General features: G+C 38.5%; 1 protein-coding gene and 1 long non-coding RNA gene across 2 annotated transcripts; one reads left to right on the top strand and one right to left on the bottom strand.

Moving 5' to 3' along the window:
* Nucleotides 1-10,986: 10,986 nt before the first annotated feature.
* Nucleotides 10,987-14,935, bottom strand: LOC133391405 (uncharacterized). The gene is made up of 2 exons (XM_061645575.1): nucleotides 13,883-14,935; nucleotides 10,987-13,764 (listed from the first exon to the last, which is right to left on the bottom strand). Exons 1-2 carry the CDS (start codon nucleotides 14,933-14,935, stop codon nucleotides 13,270-13,272), a joined length of 1,548 nt encoding a protein of 515 aa, XP_061501559.1. The 3' UTR covers nucleotides 10,987-13,269.
* Nucleotides 14,936-16,743: 1,808 nt separating this feature from the next.
* Nucleotides 16,744-20,408, top strand: LOC133391868 (uncharacterized). The gene is made up of 2 exons (XR_009765324.1): nucleotides 16,744-17,640; nucleotides 19,917-20,408. It is a non-coding gene; the product is annotated as an uncharacterized LOC133391868 (long non-coding RNA).
* The last annotated feature ends 769 nt before the right edge of the window (nucleotides 20,409-21,177 follow it).

Here is a 21,177-nt window from a genome sequence, read left to right as displayed (position 1 = left end):
TTTTCATTTTCGTCCGTCTTTTTCGGGATACTCATGACAGGTGAATTCCACGGACTTTTGCTTGGTCGTATTATATTTTGTGCTAACATTTCCTCAATTTCTTCTTCCATTATCGCATTTATTGTAGCCGGGAATCTGTATTGTCTCTTGTAAATTGGTATATTTTAACTAGTTTCTATTTCATGTTTAGTTGCTTCAGTGAATGTGAGCTTATCTCCCGGCAAGTAAAATGTATCAGAAAAATCCATTATTATTTTTGTGATGCATGTTTTTTCATGCAAATCTAAATGGTTGGTATTAATTTTGTTTAATAATTCTTTATATCTTGCTTCACCTATTGCCTCTTTCCCCTTACCTAGTAAATCGCAATCTGCATCTTTTTCCTCCAAGTAAGAGAGGCATTCATGTGCATTCTCTTCTGAGTTTATCTTCTCCAAGAATACCTCCTTATCGTTTTCATCATTCCCTTCTAAATAATTACCATCTTTACACTCTTCTTCGTTGTGCGGCTTTGTTAAAAGAATGTTTTGAAAATGTCTTTCAACCTTGCTTGCATATTTTCTTAAAAAGTTCGATCCGATAATTCCCGGTACCAAAAGAACTTCCACTATGTGAAATTTCTCACTAAACTAGCTAGTGCTAAAATTCAAGTAGCTAGGTGATAAAGTAAATTGGTGAAAGGTAAATCGCAGCGTAGTTTTAGTAAAATTTAGTGAATAATTAGTTAGTGATTATAATAGTGATTAACACATAGTGAAGTTTTTGGTTTTGGATTTTTCAGTTTTTTTTATTAAACATATTTTTTAAATATATTTTTTTGGGTTATTTTAAATATTAAAGTTATTTTTATGTATACAATAAGTTTAAAAGTAGTTAAATAAGTCAAATAATTATTGCGTATACAGAATTTGTATAAGAGCATTGGTACGGGAATGAACGACAGAGTGCTGGCGCTAAGGAATAGAGCTGTTCGAATTAACAATAGTTCGGATAATATTAACAAAATTCACAATTTGCACAATTTCAATTCAACTGCAATAAGTGAATCAAACGTAAATAAAGCTTATTGTTACAAGCAACGACTTCAAATACTTAAGGCGGAATTTTTTAACCAAAGTATTGAGATTGAAAAAGCTTTGAATAACACATTAACAAATATGGAGTACGCGTTCCCAACAGAGAGAGCAATGATGTGCATTCCGGACTTTCACGGTGAATCGAAAGATTTGGAAAGATTTTTATATCAAATCGACTTCTTTGCTAAACGAATCCCTGAGGGGGAGTCAGAGGAAGAGCTTATTCAAGTAGTAATGTTCAAACTTAAAGGAAAGGCTGCAAGTTTGTTTAATCGCATTGTTGATGAAAGTTGGGATAATGTGAAAACAAATTTAATCAAGCAATTTGGTGAAAAGGTTAACGTGGAGGCCATTTTCCAACAAGTGGAAACGCTACAGCAGGAGTTCAATGAACCTTTCACAACGTATAAGGAAAGAGTTCTAAAATTAAAAGAGCAGATCATGAATAACTATGCAAAGAACGCAGAAGATTCATATGCCATTAAAAGTTTAAAAATTCATTTCTTAGCTGGACTCAAAAATCAAGAACTGAAAACACTGGCTCGAACCAACAAGCATCTCGAATTTGATGATTTGTTAGATTACCTCGAAGAGGAGGTGGTGCAAATTGAACACATTCGGAAGATTGAGGAAAGGTTAAATCGAAGCCAAGTTTCCTCACACAGTTTCCTCACACATGATACACACACCAATTATCAACCCAACCTGGAGGAAAGTGTCATAGATGATAACGTGCAACAACCGATGCAAAGTAGAAATTGTCAACACGGTAGTTTTTACAATAGAGATAGATTAACACGCTGCGATGAAAGTAGATGTAATAATTTACGGGTAGATAAGGGTAATTTCCAACCTCAACACAACAGTACCACTTATTATCCTAACACTTCAAGAAACTTTTCTCAACCTAAACAATTCACTTCATATGGCACCTCATATAATCAACACTCATCACAACACATAAACTACCCAAATAATCAATCCTCCTTCCAACGTAACCAACATCAAAGTAGTTATTTGCAACAACCACAACGTAGTCAATATCAAAACCATAACACCCAACAAATACCAAAACATAACCCATATCACAACGATAAAATACAGCAACAGTTATGCCAGAACCAACAGCAAAAAAACTAAATATTGGAACATTAGATATTGCTACTAAAACCTCTAGTGTTCCCATAGAAAAGGCATTCACCATGCAAATATTTGCTTTACCGCTGTCACCAGATGAACTAAACTACACTTTATATTAACTAGTTAAGGCCCGGTAAAATCTACCGGATGTCCACAAATTAAGAATTATTTTCAAACTCTACACGTTCAGTGGCAACAACCATAACTCAAAGACCTATTTGTTCTTATGCGTTACACCACAAATGTGTTAACCTTGTAACTTCTTGGACAGTTACTGTACTTTGCAGAAACGTTAAATATCGATGAGGCTACTTTTGAGCCAAGTCACGCAATTTTGTATTTTCGAACTGATACGTTCCATGCCTCTGTTGAGACAAATGTATAACTTTTTGATTATTATTTTTTAGTTATCGGCGTGATTTTATGGAAAGCATAGCTAAGTAGTAACCTCAACAACGCGTTCATTGAATAACGTATTGATGTGCAGTGGATTAAAAAAATTAGGGTGCCCCTAATACATATACAACATGTTTAGATCCAATCCCAATTGCGTACTTAAAAACATACAATTTTTGAAATGCTCACTTCTGCTTCAATCCATTTTGTGTTTTTTGTGCCCATAGATGTAAGATTGAACTATAAAAATATGATATTGCACGTGGTTCGAATTCCATTTCTACTCTTTTTTTCGACTTATGTTTCATACGTTAGGTAATAAGTAATAGATGCTTAGAACATATTCAATGTAAATTTTCCCAGTCTTAAATTTCAAAAAGGTCTTTTCCAAAAACGCCGTTAAAATTTTATTTTATTATCCTGAAACTGGGTTTGAAGTATTCAATGGAATGGGTATATGTGTATGAGACAATTGTTATTGTTGTGCCAAATATCAGATTTCGACAGTGAACATATCCCCTCAAATAACCATTCCAAATGTGTAGTTCTAATGTTCCAATCTATACTGTTATAGAAAAGACTGGTTCAACACTGTTATAGCCTTTCCACATCAATTAACTAAATTCACGTTTACTGCCAAACTACTTTATTTACTCTTGACGACCCACATTTTTCAGATTTTGCTTCTAATTTGACGTGTCCTTGAATATAACGTGGTTGTTCTTAATCAACACCATAGTACGGTGATAGCATCACATGGTAGATATCGCCATCACTCTTGATAGATACAGTCAGAATCTTTTCAGCCCTCTTGGGCATAGTTTCATTGTGGATCATTCTGCAGTTGATGCTAATCCGGCTAAATGCAGTGTGCACGGTTGTCTCACCTAACGCGTAGTATGTTGCAGCCATGTTGCGCAATGAATCATCTCTCCCTGTAGTGCTTTGTTTCGGAAAGACATCCTGAAATAAGTAGTTCTTCCCGCCCGCGAGCAAATCGTTACAAATTCAATTTTAACTTTCAAGCCATCAACATCCGCCGCTTTTTTTCCTCGGAATTTCAGCAAGGCTTTTTAGCATGGGCCGCTTAGGGTCTTTCGGCTACATCCACCTCTAATTGTCATGCGTTTTCCTTGTCCCGACTCAGCCAATATTGCGAAGTAGTAGATTTGAGGGAGTAGTAGATTTGGGGCGGTCCCGTGGTACGTGGTCGTCAACTCGAACGACTCAATGACATGCCCGTCATGGGTTCAAGCCCATGGACCGTCCCCCCGTAGCAAGGATTGACTATCCGGCTTCGTGGTAATGAATTAAGTCTCGAAAGCCTATACAGGGCGGCATGTCCGCACAGGACGTTACGCCAAATAGAAAAAGATTTGAGGGAGTGAACATGTTCGACGTCCTGGGTATAGCAACCCGTTTTACAGGATATTCTGTAGCACACTTATCTGCCGATGACGACGGTGTATGTAGTATGCGAGGTGCTTAAGCACCAATAATGAGTATGGTTGGCTTTATTAATGATTGAATGAATTGGAATATCAGCCATGTCACAAATAAGCTATGTTGCACAGTTTTCAAACATTTTTTTTTAATATTGCCTTGAATATCTTGATTTATAATGGGAAGGGGTATGAGATGGGACACTTTATCATCAGGTGGCTAATTTGCAACTTTAATTTAAAAAAAATCATTATATCCAATACCATGTGTTTTCAAATCGGTTTGTGTAAACAAAAAATCTAAGTAACCATTGCCCTCATTACCCGCGGGCTGGCAGTGTGGCATGCAGCAAGTCCTTTCGCAGCAACGCGCGTTGCTAAGAGAGCTCTGCTCTCACCGCTTTCTCTCTCTCTCTCTCTCGCTGAATGTTTACTCTCACGTCATTGTGGCGATTTTCGATTTTATATATAGTGAGATAAAAGAAACTAGTTTTTTTTTTGTTACACCGTGTTAATAGCCAATTTATTGAACCTTCTAGCTTCCCGTCCACCGAGTTAATCCTCCTTCGTATCCAAGTTTGCCACCACTTGACCTCTCTCCCGAGGAGGAATGACCGGACGACCCCCCCTTCTTCTGCTTCTTCTCAATTTCTCTATCTTTGACAATCTTTCGTCGATCCTTACGTTGTCCTCCGCGCGATCACTAACGCGCCGCTTCGTTTTATCCTAGCGTTGCGCTTTATAGCGTGAGCGGAACGCTTCACACATTCATCAACCAGCACACCTGCGGTTTCTTCCGAGGAACAAGCGCTGCTGTCGATGCAAACTTTAGCTTTTATCCAAGTGCAAACGCACGCTGTCTCACATGATAACACACATTATCAGAATACTTTCCATGCAATATGAAACCATAGCAAGCTACGTTTTTCAGACATAAACCCGCGCACTTGCTAATACACATTAAAAAGCACACTCTCTTTCTACTACACTTACACACACACACACACACACACACACACACACACACACACACACACACACACACACATACACATACACACTCACACACACACTCACACACACACACATACACACACACACACACACACACACACACACACACAAACACAAGTAACGTGGTAAAACAAGTGCAAGGTGCGTTGAAAACACCAGGGTTCTATCTTTATGTCCGATACTGTACGAACACGATTCTGTTGGCAGCCATATTGCACCGGCATGGTAAGTCCAATGCCGTGTTCATTCCGGTTTCCTTCTTCTCAAAAATGCAGCGGATTTACCCGGAAATCAAGCACATCTTTAATTTTTCACGACAAACGTTCATTTCCCGCAAGGTGCCGCGACTTCTATCAAAATCCCTATTTACTGGTTCCACTAAACCAACCGAGCCAAGAACGGATCCAAACCATCGGAGGTTCCAGACTGTAATACCGTTTTAATCTGCTTACCGACTTGCGCCACTGTGGTGAATTCCGCTCATTTTCACACAATTTTTGTGATTCTTTATTACGTTTCCGTCTTGTTTATTACAATCCGTCTTGCACAGCCAACAGCTTTTTTCGAGATCAATCACAAGACTGAAGTTTTTCGTCGTTCTGCTTCCTCAGTCGCCGTATGTTTTCGCCCTGCTCTCCGGTTTCGCTTCTGTCATCTCTCAGCTTTTCGGGTGCTCCCTTGTTTTTTGATTGAACGTTATTGCGCAGCTTGTACTTTCATACCGCAGGATTATTCGAATCTCATTTTAATAAATTTCTTTCTCTACCGTTCATTCTTTCGGACGCTCAGTTTTAGTTTTCCTTAATATTTGTTTTGTCTTATATTTAATCCCTAGTACTAATCCCTACAAAAACTTGATCAGGACACAAAAATGCGTATGTAGACACATAATAAGACCTTTCTTGTATCAAATATCACAAATTTCAAGATAAACAATGCACTAACTTAAGAGAAAAATTATTATTTGTGACCCAGTCGGTGCCATAGGCTATAACCGTCAAACTGTCAATTTTCTTCAATGGTTGCTCTGTTTATGATATGTCGCAGGGAATATATCTTGAGAAAAACACAACTGCTTTATTCCTTAGTTCAGAATGGAATCATCTTTATTCTCTCAATGTGTACTCTGATCGAGTCTTGCAATGTTACTTCATTATGCGTGTTACTATGCAACAGTTTACAGGGTTTCACACTTTATCTCAAGACCACGGGACCCCTTCCTGAATCTGTCTTAGCCAATGCCAAGACTGCGGTATCCCAAGCGAAATTTTTCGGGGATAATGAACATAAACTCATGCCATCTCTTTCAATTCATCAGCTCTACTCTCTCACACGCATCGATGAACTTTTACACATATCTTTGTTCATTGTGCTATATTTGAAGGGTTTAAAACTGATAGATAACGATTCATGTTCATGAACTAGTAATGGTCAAATGGTAATGGTGTAAGGCCGCGGGGCCATGGGGATTCTCAACGCTCATTTTCTCAAGCACTCATGAGTGCTTTTGAGAAATCCTCGTTCTCAGCGTTTGTCGAATCGGAACAAAATCGGTTTTGAGAATCTTTGAGAATCTTTGAGAAAGTTGACGATGCAGCTATCGGCTAACTGAAACATGAGCAATTGTGCTATTTGTTTTTCGGTAATCACTTTGGAAAATGTATTCAATGTTTATAATTGAAAAAAAATTAAAAAAAGGCGATCAAAAATATATCTTCTATTTAAAGCTCCAAATAAAGCATGAGTGGCACTATCAGTTTCTCGAAATGAGAAAACTGACGACGGCCACGGGCTCGCGTCTGAGAACAAGATTTGAGTGCTTGAGAAACTTAAATGAGTGTTTGAGAATGATTTCTCAGCTTGAGAAAGCCCCATGGCCCCGCGGCCTAATGTTTGCACCATGGTCGACATGAGTTAAATTCCATTTTTATTGTTTTCATTGATGATTTAAAGTTTTGATTTCTTTTTAAAACATGCAGCTCCAGTAACTTCAGACCCCTTTACTAATTGTTAGAAATGCGTGTTTAATAGTCAATATATTATTTTTTATTGTTTTATTTATTTCTTTTAATTCATTTAGTATCAGTACCCCATCATACAACAAAACATGCAAATAGCACGATCATGAATAATAATATGGTGACGCAACTGGCAAAGTGATTCGAAGTAGAATTAGCGATGTGGTTGGTAGCATCAAGGATGAAGCATGAGCATGAATTGAAATATGAGGGAAGGGAATGAATCCGAATGTTCATTTCTATTTTTAGCTCTTTTTTGCATGGGTTCATCCTTCACGTGTGTTCACTATCCCCGAAAATGATCTGTATTTCGCTGGTCTTTTCGGGGATTATTCGTTAACGAATTATCCCCGAAAAGACCAGCGAAAACCAGCTTGGTCGGGAGCTTGGGATATCCCAAGCACATCAGTTTGTTTGTGCACATCAGTGTGTTAGAAATACCCTGCCGTCATTCTAATCGTTCAAATTCAATACTGCAGAATTGTGTCCCATTATCAGACACTAGCATCATCGGCATACCAAAACGTGCGAAAATACTACGAAGAATGGCAATTGTAGACGCTGATGACGTGTTGCTAGTTTGAACTATTTCAGGCCATTTTGAAAAAGAATCCACTAATATTAGATACCACTCTCCTTTTAATGGACCAGCATAATCGATATGAAGGCGTTGCCAAGGAGCTGAAGATTTTGGCCGGCTGGTTTTATCGGTGCTTGGAGGTGGTTTGGCGGCTGCCTGGCAGGCATGACACGAAATAACCCATTCAGTAATATCACGATCTATAGATGGCCAGTAAATGTAGCTCCTAGCTAAGGCCTTCATCCTTTGAATCCCCGGATGACCATGATGGATCTGACTCAGGCATTGTTTTTGTAGCAGTTTGAGGATCACTACCCTTTCTCCAAATAGGATACAGTTGTTTACTGCTGACAAGGACTCTCTTCTAACCTTAGCAATAGACGATGCGCAATCTCAGATTGCGCATATATTTATCTGTCAAACGGCCCGATTTGATATATTTATCTGTCAAAAAATATTTATATATCTCGGACATATAAATCTAGAAAATTTATGCGCAATCTTAGCGCAATCTTAGAAATACGTTTGTTTACATATAGCGGTAGGTATTGAAACGAAAAAATATGAGATGAGCGTTGATTTTTGAGCCAAAATTCTAATTACATTTTGATTTCAGCCATGGAGAACGAATCGCCGAACGTGCCGAATCGCCGGAACTATGTAAAATTGGTAAATATATAATCATTCTGTGTTTTATACCGGTGTTTTTGTAGTGGAAGCAATGCTTGGGTATTTTTTTGTAGCTTTATTTTTCCTTAAATGATATATGTTCAGTTTTTGTGATTTGTGTATGCGGTTTTACTCAGGAAATGTAGAAATATAGGCAACGATTGAATTATTATTCAATTACGATTATTTTTCGGCTTCCCTTCTGACAGAAATCGCGCGACATGTAGGCTTAAACTCGTAGCTTAAACAAAGCTTATTGGCATTCAAAAGTTTAAGCCACGCTGAGTGCCCGCTCACGAGAGGCTTGATCGTTTAAGCTACCGTTATCCATTTAAGCTACGCACTCACCGGCTGTGAGTGCTTTCGCTCACTATTCTCCCCCCTCACCCTTTCTTTCCTCCTTTCTGATCCACAATTGCCCGTTGCTTCGAGCCGTTACGAACTGGATATCTGGATCCTATAACAATATACAGTTTATAAACTCAAAAAGAAAAAAAACACCAGCTATCATCACACTTTACACAACTTACCTGCTAATTTAAACCAATTTAACGCCTTTACGCTTGCGCACACTGACACTCAATCAATCTCAGTCAATTAAATAAATATTGGTTAACTGCACTTATATGCTCGGTAAGCACAAGCAAATTAAACTGTAATTTATTGAAATAATATTAGTTAAACAGCATAAATCACTCCAGAATTTCACCGAACCAAACCAAGCCAATTTTTGTCAACACTGATATCTGTCAAACAAGGGAGGCGAACCACAGATGAAGAAAACAACTTTTATCACTATGGAACAGCTTCAATACTTGTCCAAATTTTTAGAATAGTTTTGTGTACAACTTTTATTTGCCAGGAAAAAAAGATTTAAAATACAACACACATTTATTGAATAATTATTACTCTTAAACTAATTGTAAATTATTGTGTGTTGTATTAAATATCATTAAATTATGCTTATCTGTTTTATTTCTGTTTTGCCAAATAGAACTATGATTCGCCCATAATTTCTTTCGCTCTCTCATCAAATTGAAAATTTTACCAACACCGCAAATGTGGAAGCATTGCGGCATGAAGTAGGTTAGTAAGGCATGGCGGAGTGAGAGCGAGGATCTCACACACAGATGTAACAATAACCCATCATTGCAATGACGGGAGCAATCGGTCATGGGGGGTGTGTGGAGTGCAAGTGTGTCTCTCAAGCTCAGAGCCGATTTTTGCTTAACACCTCAAAGATGGGAGCGCTCAGGGGTGGAGACGTATGGAAGTGTGCGAGTGTGTCGCATGATTGCTCGCACGTGTAGAACGGGGGTAGCGAGAGACAGGGTGTACAGGCGATTTCTGCCAAGAGGGTTGGAAAAAAACCATCACCTCTGCTGCTTCTCCAGCTACCGGCGATTTTTTTAAACGACAGCTGCTTTGCAGTTTGTTCAAAAAATTTGTAAAAATTGTAGATTGTAAAAAAGTCAGATTATAAAAATTGTAGATTGCAAAAATTGTAAAAAATTTAAACAGTAAAAATAGTAAATTGTAACAATTGTAAATTGTAAAAATTGTACTAATTTAATGAACCTAGCTCGTCTTTATTTTTACTGGAATAAACCATTGAACTGAAATGTTTTATTTGTACATTGCAGCTCTATGAGAACTGACCTGGTTGTACCACGGGATGTTATGTTTCTTATTAGTCCGCATACACTAATAATGGTTTGGAATCATGGAATGTAGGTTATGCGGTTTTGGTCTTCTTCCAACAGGAAATCTTTCTTCTAATTCGGAATACCAACTGTCGTGATCTGGCCAAGCCACCATCCTTTAAAGCAACCTTTCGGATTCAAGAAATTAAGGAACACACGGTGTCATGTTCTTCTGTTGATTAATCTAACACGACTGACGTTTATTCGCATTTCCTGTCATCTCTAATGATCTTTCACGCTCGTCCTTTCTCTCTCTCTCTATCTATCACTTCCTTGTCGATCCTAATCCCTACAATCTATTTCTTCCGTACTCTCAACAGTGCAATAAATTCAAAAATGTATCTTAAGTAATAAAACAATTTTACTAATAACTATCACTGCTTATATTTAATTGAGTTTGAAAAAAAAAATATTAATATGTATTAGGAAAGAAATTGTGGCACCTAATACATCTCCATGTCGTCCCACCAAGCAGGTTTACAACGATTTCTCTGTGGTCTTGATGAGGCAGCAGATGTACTTGTTGCGTTAGGGGCCTGAGTATCATTATCTGTCGCTCCATTGTGATTGTTTACATTACTGGGGTATAACTTGAAATATTGTATATTCCTGGCAAATTGATTCCCGTTTTCACCACGAACAACAATCTTTGCTCCTTCTCTTGTTAAAACAGTAAAGGTCTCTTCAGAGAATAATCGATCAGTTTTAGTCCTTTGGGGTACAGCTACTACCACTTTATCTCCTACGTTTATACTGCTTTCCTTCGCTCCTCGTCTATCGTCAGCATATTTTTTGCTAATTAATTTAGCATGTGCATCGTCTTCTCTTATGTCCATTCTATCTACACCGGTTTTTCTCTCCCACAAACCAGGAAACGTCCCTCTATAACGCCATCCGACAAGAAGCTCAAATGGAGTCGCGTTTAACCTAGAGTGATGTTTACGCGTGTTATGTATCTGTACGTATTCCTGAAGCGCTTCATTCCAATTCTTTTTTTCTACTTTCGCCGCTGAAACTGCCTTTATTATTCCCTGGTTCTGACGTTCGACGGCCCCGTTAGATTGTGCACTTAACGGAATCGACTTATGTATTTTAACTCCTTTTTGTTCCCAAAACTCTATGAATTCTTTGCTTTTGAATGGTGGCCTATTATCGCTTTGAATCACACTAGGTAATCCCCATTGCTTAAATATATTACAAAGCGCTTTATTAGTTGACTTGGCATCAGTGGATTTCAAATGTACGACATGTAAGAATCTAGAGTAGGTATCTACACAGACCAAGAAATGTTCCGAACCACATCCTTGTAAAGATAAAAAATCGATTTGTAATTTCTCCCATGGCCCTTCTGGAAGCTCTCGACTGGATAAAGGAACAGGAGGATTTCTTCTGGAAATTGCTAGACAAGTAGCACAATTACTGACGAATTCTTGGGCCTCTTTAGACATATTGGGCCACCAGAAATTTTCGCGTAAAATTCTTTTAGTAGCTCCACATCCAACATGTCCTTCGTGAGATGTTTCGATTGCCCTTTTCCGGAGATATTTAGGTAATACAATCAAGTTGTTTTTGAAAACTAAAGCATCAAGACTTCTCAATTGTTTTTTCAAGACATTCGTACCTTCTTAGATGACGAGGCCAATGACCTGTTTGAATTGCCAAACGCACTTCAGCTAACTCCTTGTCTTCTTCTGAAGCCAGTTGGATTTCTGACCATGTCATACTCATGTTAAATGCATCAACCGTGTATAATATGTGCTTATCATCGTTTTCATCGAAGGGTTCATCTGCTTGACAATTGCTAATCAATCGTGAAACAATGTCTGCAATATTCTGATCACCAGGAACACATCGGGTTTCAAAGTTAAATGGTTGTAACCGCAGAGCCCACGACTCGGCACGAGTAATAGATCTTTTTCCGGATCGATATTGTCCGCCGAAGATAAACATATTCGCAACCGAGTCGGTCCAAACGGTAAAGTTAATGCTCGTTAAGTAGTATTTGAAACGTTCAACTGACCATACTATGGCTAACGCCTCTTTTTGGGTATGAGGGTATCGTTTTTCTGTTACCGTCAATGATTTGGAAATACATGCTATTACACGAGGTACACCTGCAGAATTGAATTGGGCAAGAACTGCTCCGAGACCGAATGGTGACACATCCACGAATAATTCTGTTCTGTCCTTGTGATCAAAATAACCCAATTTGTCGATTGAATTTATAGCTGCGTTCTTTATATCAATGAACTCAAATTCTTCTAATTCAGTCCAATAAAATGATGATGAATTTGCAAGAGCTCTTAAATGTTTAGTTCTCTCTGCTCTATGAAGAGTGAATCTTTTGAGGAAATTAATGAGGCCTAAGAAGCTCTTTACTTTTGATAATGTTTCTGGCCGTCGAAACCCATCAATGGCTTTTCTCTTGTCTTCGTCGACTCGCCACCCATCGTGAGAAAGTAAGAAACCTAAGAATTTAACCGTTTGTTTACCGAAAACGCATTTACTGGAGTTTAATAACACATTGTGTTTCTGTAGACGTGAAAGTGTATAGCGAAGATTATCGTCGTGTTCTTCCTTCGTATTGCCGAATACAAGGATATCATCAAGATAGTTTACCGTTCCGGGGCAATCTGCAAGTACAACTGTCTGAAGTATTTCTTGAAAGATATCAGGAGCATTGCATAATCCAAAGGGTAATCGAATGAAGCGGTAAGTATTGTTACCTGAGAAAAAATTGGTTAAATGTCTGCATGATTCATCTAGCACAATATGGTAGAATGCATTAGTCAGATCTATAGTAGAGAACCAACTAGCTCCATTAAGTTTTGATAGAATTTCTTCCAACGTAGGCATTCTAAATGGGGTCCTCATAATACATTTGTTCGGGCCCCGTAAATCGACTACCAAACGAATGTCTTGTTTACCTTTCGGAACAACTAACAGCGATGAGCAAAAAGTTTTATCCATGCCGCTAGTCACCTTTTCAATTATATTAGATGATAGAAGGTTTTCAAGTCGATTTTCAACTTCGGTTTTGAATGCGGGGGAATATTTGTATATACCTTTCTAGATGGTGGCAAGCTTTTATCATAAAAAAGCATAACTGGAGGTACATTGAATTTTGAAAAATGTTTCAACACACCTACAGCATTTACATCTCCCGACTCTATTTTGTGTCCTGTCCTATGAGAGCCTACAATGGGAACGCTTAAGCCAAGCTGTAACACACTATATCTTGTCGCAGTCGAACGCCCTAAAAGTGGTTTTGCTCCTGGTATCACATAAAATTTTTTCGATTGCGGAAGGCCGATCAGGGGAAATAAACAGTTCAGCGAGGAATGTAGCGATAACTGAAATAGGTTTACTTGTAGCATATGCCCTCAACGGTTTATCCGTACCGTTTTTCAATTCATAAATTGGATGAGAAATGGTATCTCTCATTATTTGATCAAAAATATTATCACCGACAGTATTCACTTCGGCCCCAGAATCTATCAAAAACTTAACCTCAACACCCGCTACTGTACATGTAATTGATCCTGCGCTTTCTATTCCCTTGAAATCCAAGGAACACATCACGTACGAATCCAACCCGCACATTGATACCTTTGTTGGGCTGACGAAAATATTTGGTTCCGATAGCTTACTTGAGCTAGTTGGTATTGAATAATTGCTCGTACGCATGTTGATATTATAAACTGCTGGAATTAGTTGAAGAGTTGTCTAAAATGATACAAAATGCCGATTAATGTCTAATTCAAGTCCATCAAGTGAAAAGTTTATTAATTTCTTCTGTGCACAACTACTATGTCATTAATTCATTTCTTTGATCAAAACTTACAGCTTCCTCTTCTTGGTCGTTGGACGCAACTGCTGCGATTTTCCTAATTTTAGAAGCGGGCGAACCATCTCGATCTCTACCGGTTTCACGTTTAACACGAGATGACGTACATGCTCTTTGAATATGCCCTTTAGCTCGGCACAAATGGCAAAACTTCGCAATGGCAAAACAGTGATCCGGTTGATGACCTGTGCTCGTACAACGCCAGCACGGTTTAGATGAAGACGAAACGGGTCCACTCATGCGTGAATATCCTCCGCGGCTACGCGGAAAATATCCTCTGCCTCTGTAGCCGAATGTTGATGTTCGAATCTCTCCTCGGTTCGAACCCGGAACACCATACGACACCGCCAATACATTTGAAGCTTCTTCCGTAGGATACTTCTTGCTAAAATTTTCCTCTGCTTGTTGTTCAATCTCGACCGTACGCACACAGTCCAATAACTCTTGTAAAGAGTTCCCTTTACGGGCAGCTTTTCGGGCTACTTCGCGGACTTTACGGTTTCTGGCATGGTTCTGTAAAACATCTGCTACAGTCTCGACAAGTTGGTCATGAACATAACCGCAAGGTTTGGCAATAGTTGACACACGACGCACATATTTTAGGTCAGATTCGTCCTTATTCTGCGGCAACGATCGAAGTTTCTGCCGCTGGAATAGCAAATAATCCCTTGAACCAAAATACTCCTCAAGGCGATAAATTGCACTGGAATATGGCTGGGTAAGTGCATCAGGCCCGCCTTTATTAGATGTGTTGTCCAAGATGTCAAGCAATTTTGAGCCCGCTTTCATTTTAAAAATGTTTGCCTTCGTCGACTCTTCCTTTATTCCTGCTAATGCCATACCCGATTCGCGGATCTCACGCCATCTATTGAAGGAAATTTTGTCAATTTCCTCCTCTCCGTCTAAGGCTTTGCATTCCCCAACTTGTAGCGAAGAAAATGAAAGCGAGGGAAATGCTGAAGCTTCCTCTATTCCTGGTTTGAACGAACACACACTATGCTCGTCGTCATCCTCCACCATCCACCCGGAATCCCGCAAGTTTGTTGGCATGATTGTAACTTTATAAATTTTATCTCCGTAGTTTAATTGACAAGCCGTAATTAAATAATATGCAAGTAGATTAACAATGCGACTTTTGTGTAATCAGGAACCTTTGTTCAGTTAACACGTTGATTCACGTTTCTGCCATTTCATCGCGTCGCTTGACATTACTCACACCAACAAGTGTGATCTCCCTTCAGAAACGGTGGAAACTGCTGAACCGGTTCGCTGATGATAAACTTGACCCTTACCACCGTGTGTGACATGAACGTGGGCTAACCCTACACATTGTAACGATCATCATTTTTTGATTATTTATTATTATAATTATAAACTGAAGTATAACTTATTTTTGTATATATATATATATATATATATATATATATATATATATATATATATATATATATATATATATATATATATATATATATATATATATATATATATATATATATTTTCTTATTAATTCCTATTGGAATGTGTCTTAATATTTACGATTGCATCAATCCTATTGAAGGATATGCTTTAACACTTATAACACTGTTGCATCTATTTTCGTTGAAATGTGCATTAATGTGGTCTATTGCATCGATCCTCACGAAGGATTGCTTCGATACGTATACTTCCACACTCTTTTTTTTTTTTTAATTTGCATCGATTCTTGTTGGAATGTGCTTTAACAAGGATGTGCCTTAACATTTAATTTCATTTTTTTGTGTAACATCAATTCCTGGTGGAATGTGCTTTAATGTGGTCTATTGCATCGGTCCTCTTGAAGGATGTGCCTTAACTCTTCATCTCCGATTATTAATATTATTATTATCATTATTATTATTATTTTGTTACATCGATTCCTGGTGGAATGTGCTTTAATGTGGTCTATTGCATCAATCCTCTTGGAGGATGTAAATTAACATTAAATTTCATTTTTTTTGTGTAACATCAATTCCTGGTGGAATGTGCTTTAATGTGGTCTATTGCATCGGTCCTCTTGAAGGATGTGCCTTAACTCTTCATCTCCGTTTATTAATATTATAATTATTATTATTATTACTATTATTTTTTGTTACATCGATTCCTGGTGGAATGTGCTTTAATATGGTCTATTGCATCGGTCCTCTTGAAGGACGTGCCTCAACACTTCATTTCCATTTTTTTTTGTTACATCGATTCCTGGTGGAATGTGCTTTAATGTGGTCTATTGCATCAATTCATACAAGTATGACCGTTTTATAAGTAAGATTTTGCGTCAGCACTATAAGGCACTGAGTAGGAAAATTATTATATAAATGCCATTTTTAATTTAATTGTTAAATTATGCACGTTATTATTATTAATAATAAGTTAACTTATTGATTGATTTATTTATTTATAAATTTATTAATTAACTCATTTTATTATATTTTGTTTTATTTTACATATCGTTTTATTTATTTTATTTCTTATAAACATTTTAAGAAATAATTTATTATTTTATTTATGAAGTGTTATTTATTATTTTGTGTTTTATTTTGTTCATTGTTCCTAATTTATGTCTTGTTTTACTATGATAGTAAATACTACTTGTATTTAATGCTCATTAATCACTTACAACGTGTTCCTCAAGTAACTTTTTTTTTGTAACAGACCCCTTCAGGAACGTCTAAATCGTTTATATTGTTCAACACTTGCTAGTGTGCGTATCTTCTTCATTGATATAAACTATGTCACTGACACATACGCACCACGTTCATCCATATTCTCACTTGTTTTGGAAAATATGCAATACCCACAATAACGAACCAAATCCTTATATTTACCATGCGTAGATTCGTCCAACTGCGCCATTGTCGTGATCTGGCCAAGCCACCATCCTTTAAAGCAACCTTTCGGATTCAAGAAATTAAGGAACACACGGTGTCATGTTCTTCTGTTGATTAATCTAACACGACTGACGTTTATTCGCATTTCCTGTCATCTCGAATGATCTTTCACGCTCGTCCTATCTCTCTCTCTATCTATCACTTTCTTGTCTATCCTAATCCCTACACCAACTATTCCTTCTGGCCCTGCTTTCCTGCACCATTTTTGCTGCAACCTCTACCCCAACTGCTACAATGGAAGCTATTGCTATTGCCGCTGCGATTAAAAAAATGTTTCTTATTTTTACAGGAGCGTTTATGTATATTTAAATATTTAATATTACAGCTCTTTCGAGTTAGAGGACCAATAATGGAAGAAAACTGCTGCAGGCACTTGAGCCATCAAAATAACAACGGGGTCATGGGGATGGTGAAAGATAAATAATAGAGTCGAGATTAATCGTTTTTTTATCATTGATTTTCTTCCAGAACGTTGAGAAAAGCCTTCGGCTAATTGCCGAGGTGGAGAGACGGCCTGCTTTATGGCAAAAGCGGTCGGATTTCTACAAGAACGGTATTCGGCGAAGGGATGCGTGGACCGAGATTGGTGGACTCTTGGACCTCACCGTCGAAGAGGCGAGCTACCAGTGGAGGAAGCTGCTGACCAGCTACCGGACTTACAAGTCCAAGCTGCTTAAAAGTCAGCAAAGTGGAGCAGATACTAATCAAATTTAAAATAATATGAAAGTGTTCAATGACATAATTTTATCATTCGTAGCGGCTGAGGACATTTTCCAGCCAAGATGGTTCGCCTTCGACTCGATGAGGTTCCTCGATGATACCCTGAAGGACGGCACGCATCTCGATACGGTAAGTTGTTTTTTTATTTATCTGTAAATTTTATATTTCACTGCGAGTTAAGGGCGGTCCTGTGGCACGGCAACAACATGCCCGTCATGGGTTGAAGCCTCATATGGACCGTTCCCGAATAGCAAGGACTCCCAGCTGCGTTGTACAGAATTAAGCATTGAAAGTCTGTCGGCATGTTCGCGTAGGACGTTTACGCCAATGTTTTTAAATTTGATAAGCTCCGTAGCGCGTTACTATCAAATTATATTTCATACGGTTTTTTGTTTTGCTCAACACGTGAAGCTTTTGTGGAATGAGTATAACAAAAAAGTTGTATTAGTACTTCTGTTGCTAGTTCATGTTCCATTATACTCACAAAGGAATTCATTTTTGAAAAAAAAAAACAACAAGCGTAGAACCACTGATTGAGCGTTCAAAACAAACAATTCGTAATACAGGAGCCTGAATCATACGCGTACAATAACTAAACTACATACTCATAAACTACAATACACATGTGTTGATGTGGTGTTTCTAAAACGATCGCAAATAAATCTGAATAACTTGCCAAGCGTGATTTACGTTGAACCATTCTTTCCTCTAAACAATGGTGGGTGGACAATGCATAGGTACAAGTGTACTAGCGACGATGTGGGTTAGCATATTATTCATATAATGTGTAATTACATATAATCTACGCACATTCTACGATTTAATAACTACTAATCAGCTTAATAAATGGCACATACAAAGAGTTGTATTGCATTAATGATTAAGTTGGATATTATACTTAAGATCATGTGCAATGTGTAAACGTATATTCAACAAGTCGTTTGGCGTGCGACAGGGTATACCTTGTAGTTCGCTCATAGTAGCTGGAGCTCTCTCGCCTTCTACAAAACGCCCATTGACGACCCTGTCAAAAGATGAAGGGCGAGTGTATGTATTGCGTGAAGCACTCTGTCGAAGAAAATTATGGAGATATATTGTTGTCATAATAACCGTTTTAGCATCTTCTGGCTCTAGCAGAATCGGGCTTTTATAAATGCAGAAACGGTTGGCTAAAATCCCGAACACATTTTCAACGATCATTCGAGCAGGATAGTGACGTTTGTTGAAAACTCTTTCAATTGTCCCTTCCGCATGCATGCCTCCAAATGGTCGAATGCAGTATCTGGTAAAAGCAAACGCTTTATCGCCTAAAAGAAAGTAAGGTACTCGCATTGCATATGGAACTGGCAGTGGTTCAGGTTCCGGAACGTTCAAACTGTTGTTTTCCAGCCTCTGGTACAAGCGTGTGTTTTTAAACACACCTCCGTCAGATATTCCACCTTTTCCTCCAATATCTGCATGTAAAAAGTTGTAATCGGCATCTACTACCGCAAGTAATACAATGCTGAAATAATGTTGATAGTTGTAATACTCTGATCCACTATTACTAGGCTTTTCCACTTGTACGTGTTTGCCATCAATGGACCCAATTGCATGCGGAAAATTCCACCTTTGTTCAAACTTTTTTCATTTCTCCTTCCATTCTTCTGCTGTGGACGGCATCTGAAATGATAATAACACATACAAAGATAAATTGATTATATACAGTAGAACGTCGATTATCCGGGTAGCTCGGGACCGGACGGTTGCCGGTTAATCGATTTGCACGGATAATGGTCCAAGAAATTTCAAATTCATATAAAATTATAAAATCCACTAATTTTATGATTAATTCACCTTGAATCAATCGATTAATCGTTAGTAGAATATTATTTTAATCAAAAACTATAGGTTTAACAACCGTTCATGAACAAAAATTTATTTCTAAAATACCACTAGGCACTACAAAGCTGCACAACAAACTGGTTGCCCACTTGACTATCGCTGCAAATGTTCGCTGTAAGTTTGAACAGCTGTCACATTTATGCGCACGGTTAAGCCGCCCGCCGGTTAAACCGCCCCCGGATAATCGACGTTCTACTGTATTTCATAAATTTAACTCATATGTATGTAGGATAAAAGAGAAAAGAGTGCTTTATTCAATTCAAATTAACAAAATCGTCTTAGTTCTTCACGTGTGTTTCACTTCAATCTCCGTGTGCGACTGTCCGCATCCGCTGTCCGTTCACCGTTCCCCCGGTTAATCGAGTCACGCTGCTCTCATCCGAGCTGTCATCACGAACCACAGGGTGGTTCATTCGTCACCCATCCTACATGTATTGCTCGTCGTTGGATATCAATGCAACCTTATTCATTTTTTAACTTTTTGATTATGCTATCTCATTATTTTTTATCTCTCTTTTCAGTTCGATGACGACCTAGAACAACACACCTCCACCCAAGCCCACCTAATCTCTTCTTGTTCCTATTCCTCAATTCCGCCGCAACCAACAATCCCAGCACCAACAACTCCAGCACCAACTCCAGCACCAACCACAGCAACAACCCCAGCACAAACCCTAGCACCGACCCCAGCACCAATCCGGGCACAAACAACTCCAGCACCAACCCCAGCACAAACCCCAGCACCGACCCCAGCACCAATCCGGGCACAAACAACTCCAGCACCAACCCCAGCACAAACCCCAGCACCGACCCCAGCACCTACCCCAGCACCAAGCCCAGCACCAACCTCAGCGATGGAAAATTATTTCTCCATGTTTGGCCAGTGGGTAGGGGCATGGTTAAACCATTTACCACGCGAGCAACAGAACGATGCCACAAATCGTTTGCGGCAGACGATGCAGGAGTGGGATCTCCAATATAATAAAAAAATAATAAAAATATTTACAAAACCATACCTTTACATAGCTCCGCAAATGTTTATTTAAACATGCACACACATCCTTCACAATTTTGGCAATCGACGATTTAGAAACCTAAAATTATACAATACTCATTATAATCCGAACATGTCATTTTAATTTGTTCAACATTCGGCTATTGCATGGTTTTCGATTGCTGACTTCTCTTCACTTGCTTTTGTCCGAAAAAGTTTTATCAGTCCTGCGTACGAGGAGACGGTTTGAATGAGATTCGATGCTGCCACGGTGCTGCCATGGAAAAGACCGACGCAGCTACCGTCTCCAATCGGACCGCCGAAACAAGAAAAAAAAACAAAACATACTTACCCGAAACAAGTATTGCAAACTTGCAAATGTCTCCCCCGTTGCCAAATACCGCAATGTTATTAAAAGCCTTTCTTGGGCCGTGATCGCTTCTCGCATATTTGTATCCATGCGGCTTATTTCTGGACCGACCAAGGCATAAAGACGATCGAAATCTTCGTGTTTCAAAAACGATAAAATTTTTTATCGTATCTTTTACCATTTTGGCCTTGATGTCGTCCAACAGACGATTTCCATCCTGTCTTCTGCGGAAGAAAACTGGTCGCATCCACCACCGACGGTTTCGCCGAAGACGCCGGTTGTAATTATGATCGTTGTTTGATAAATCATCACTCATAGCTGGAAAATGAAGCTGCTCACGAATTAACTCGCTCAATTGTGGCGGAAACCAAAACAAAACAACTCAACGCATGCAAATGATGTTTATAGCTCAGGGTTG

This window comes from Anopheles gambiae, chromosome 2, assembly GCF_943734735.2.
Source record: "Anopheles gambiae chromosome 2, idAnoGambNW_F1_1, whole genome shotgun sequence".
In the NCBI taxonomy this organism is placed as follows: domain Eukaryota; kingdom Metazoa; phylum Arthropoda; class Insecta; order Diptera; family Culicidae; genus Anopheles; species Anopheles gambiae.
This window is presented reverse-complemented; position numbering and strand designations above follow the sequence as displayed.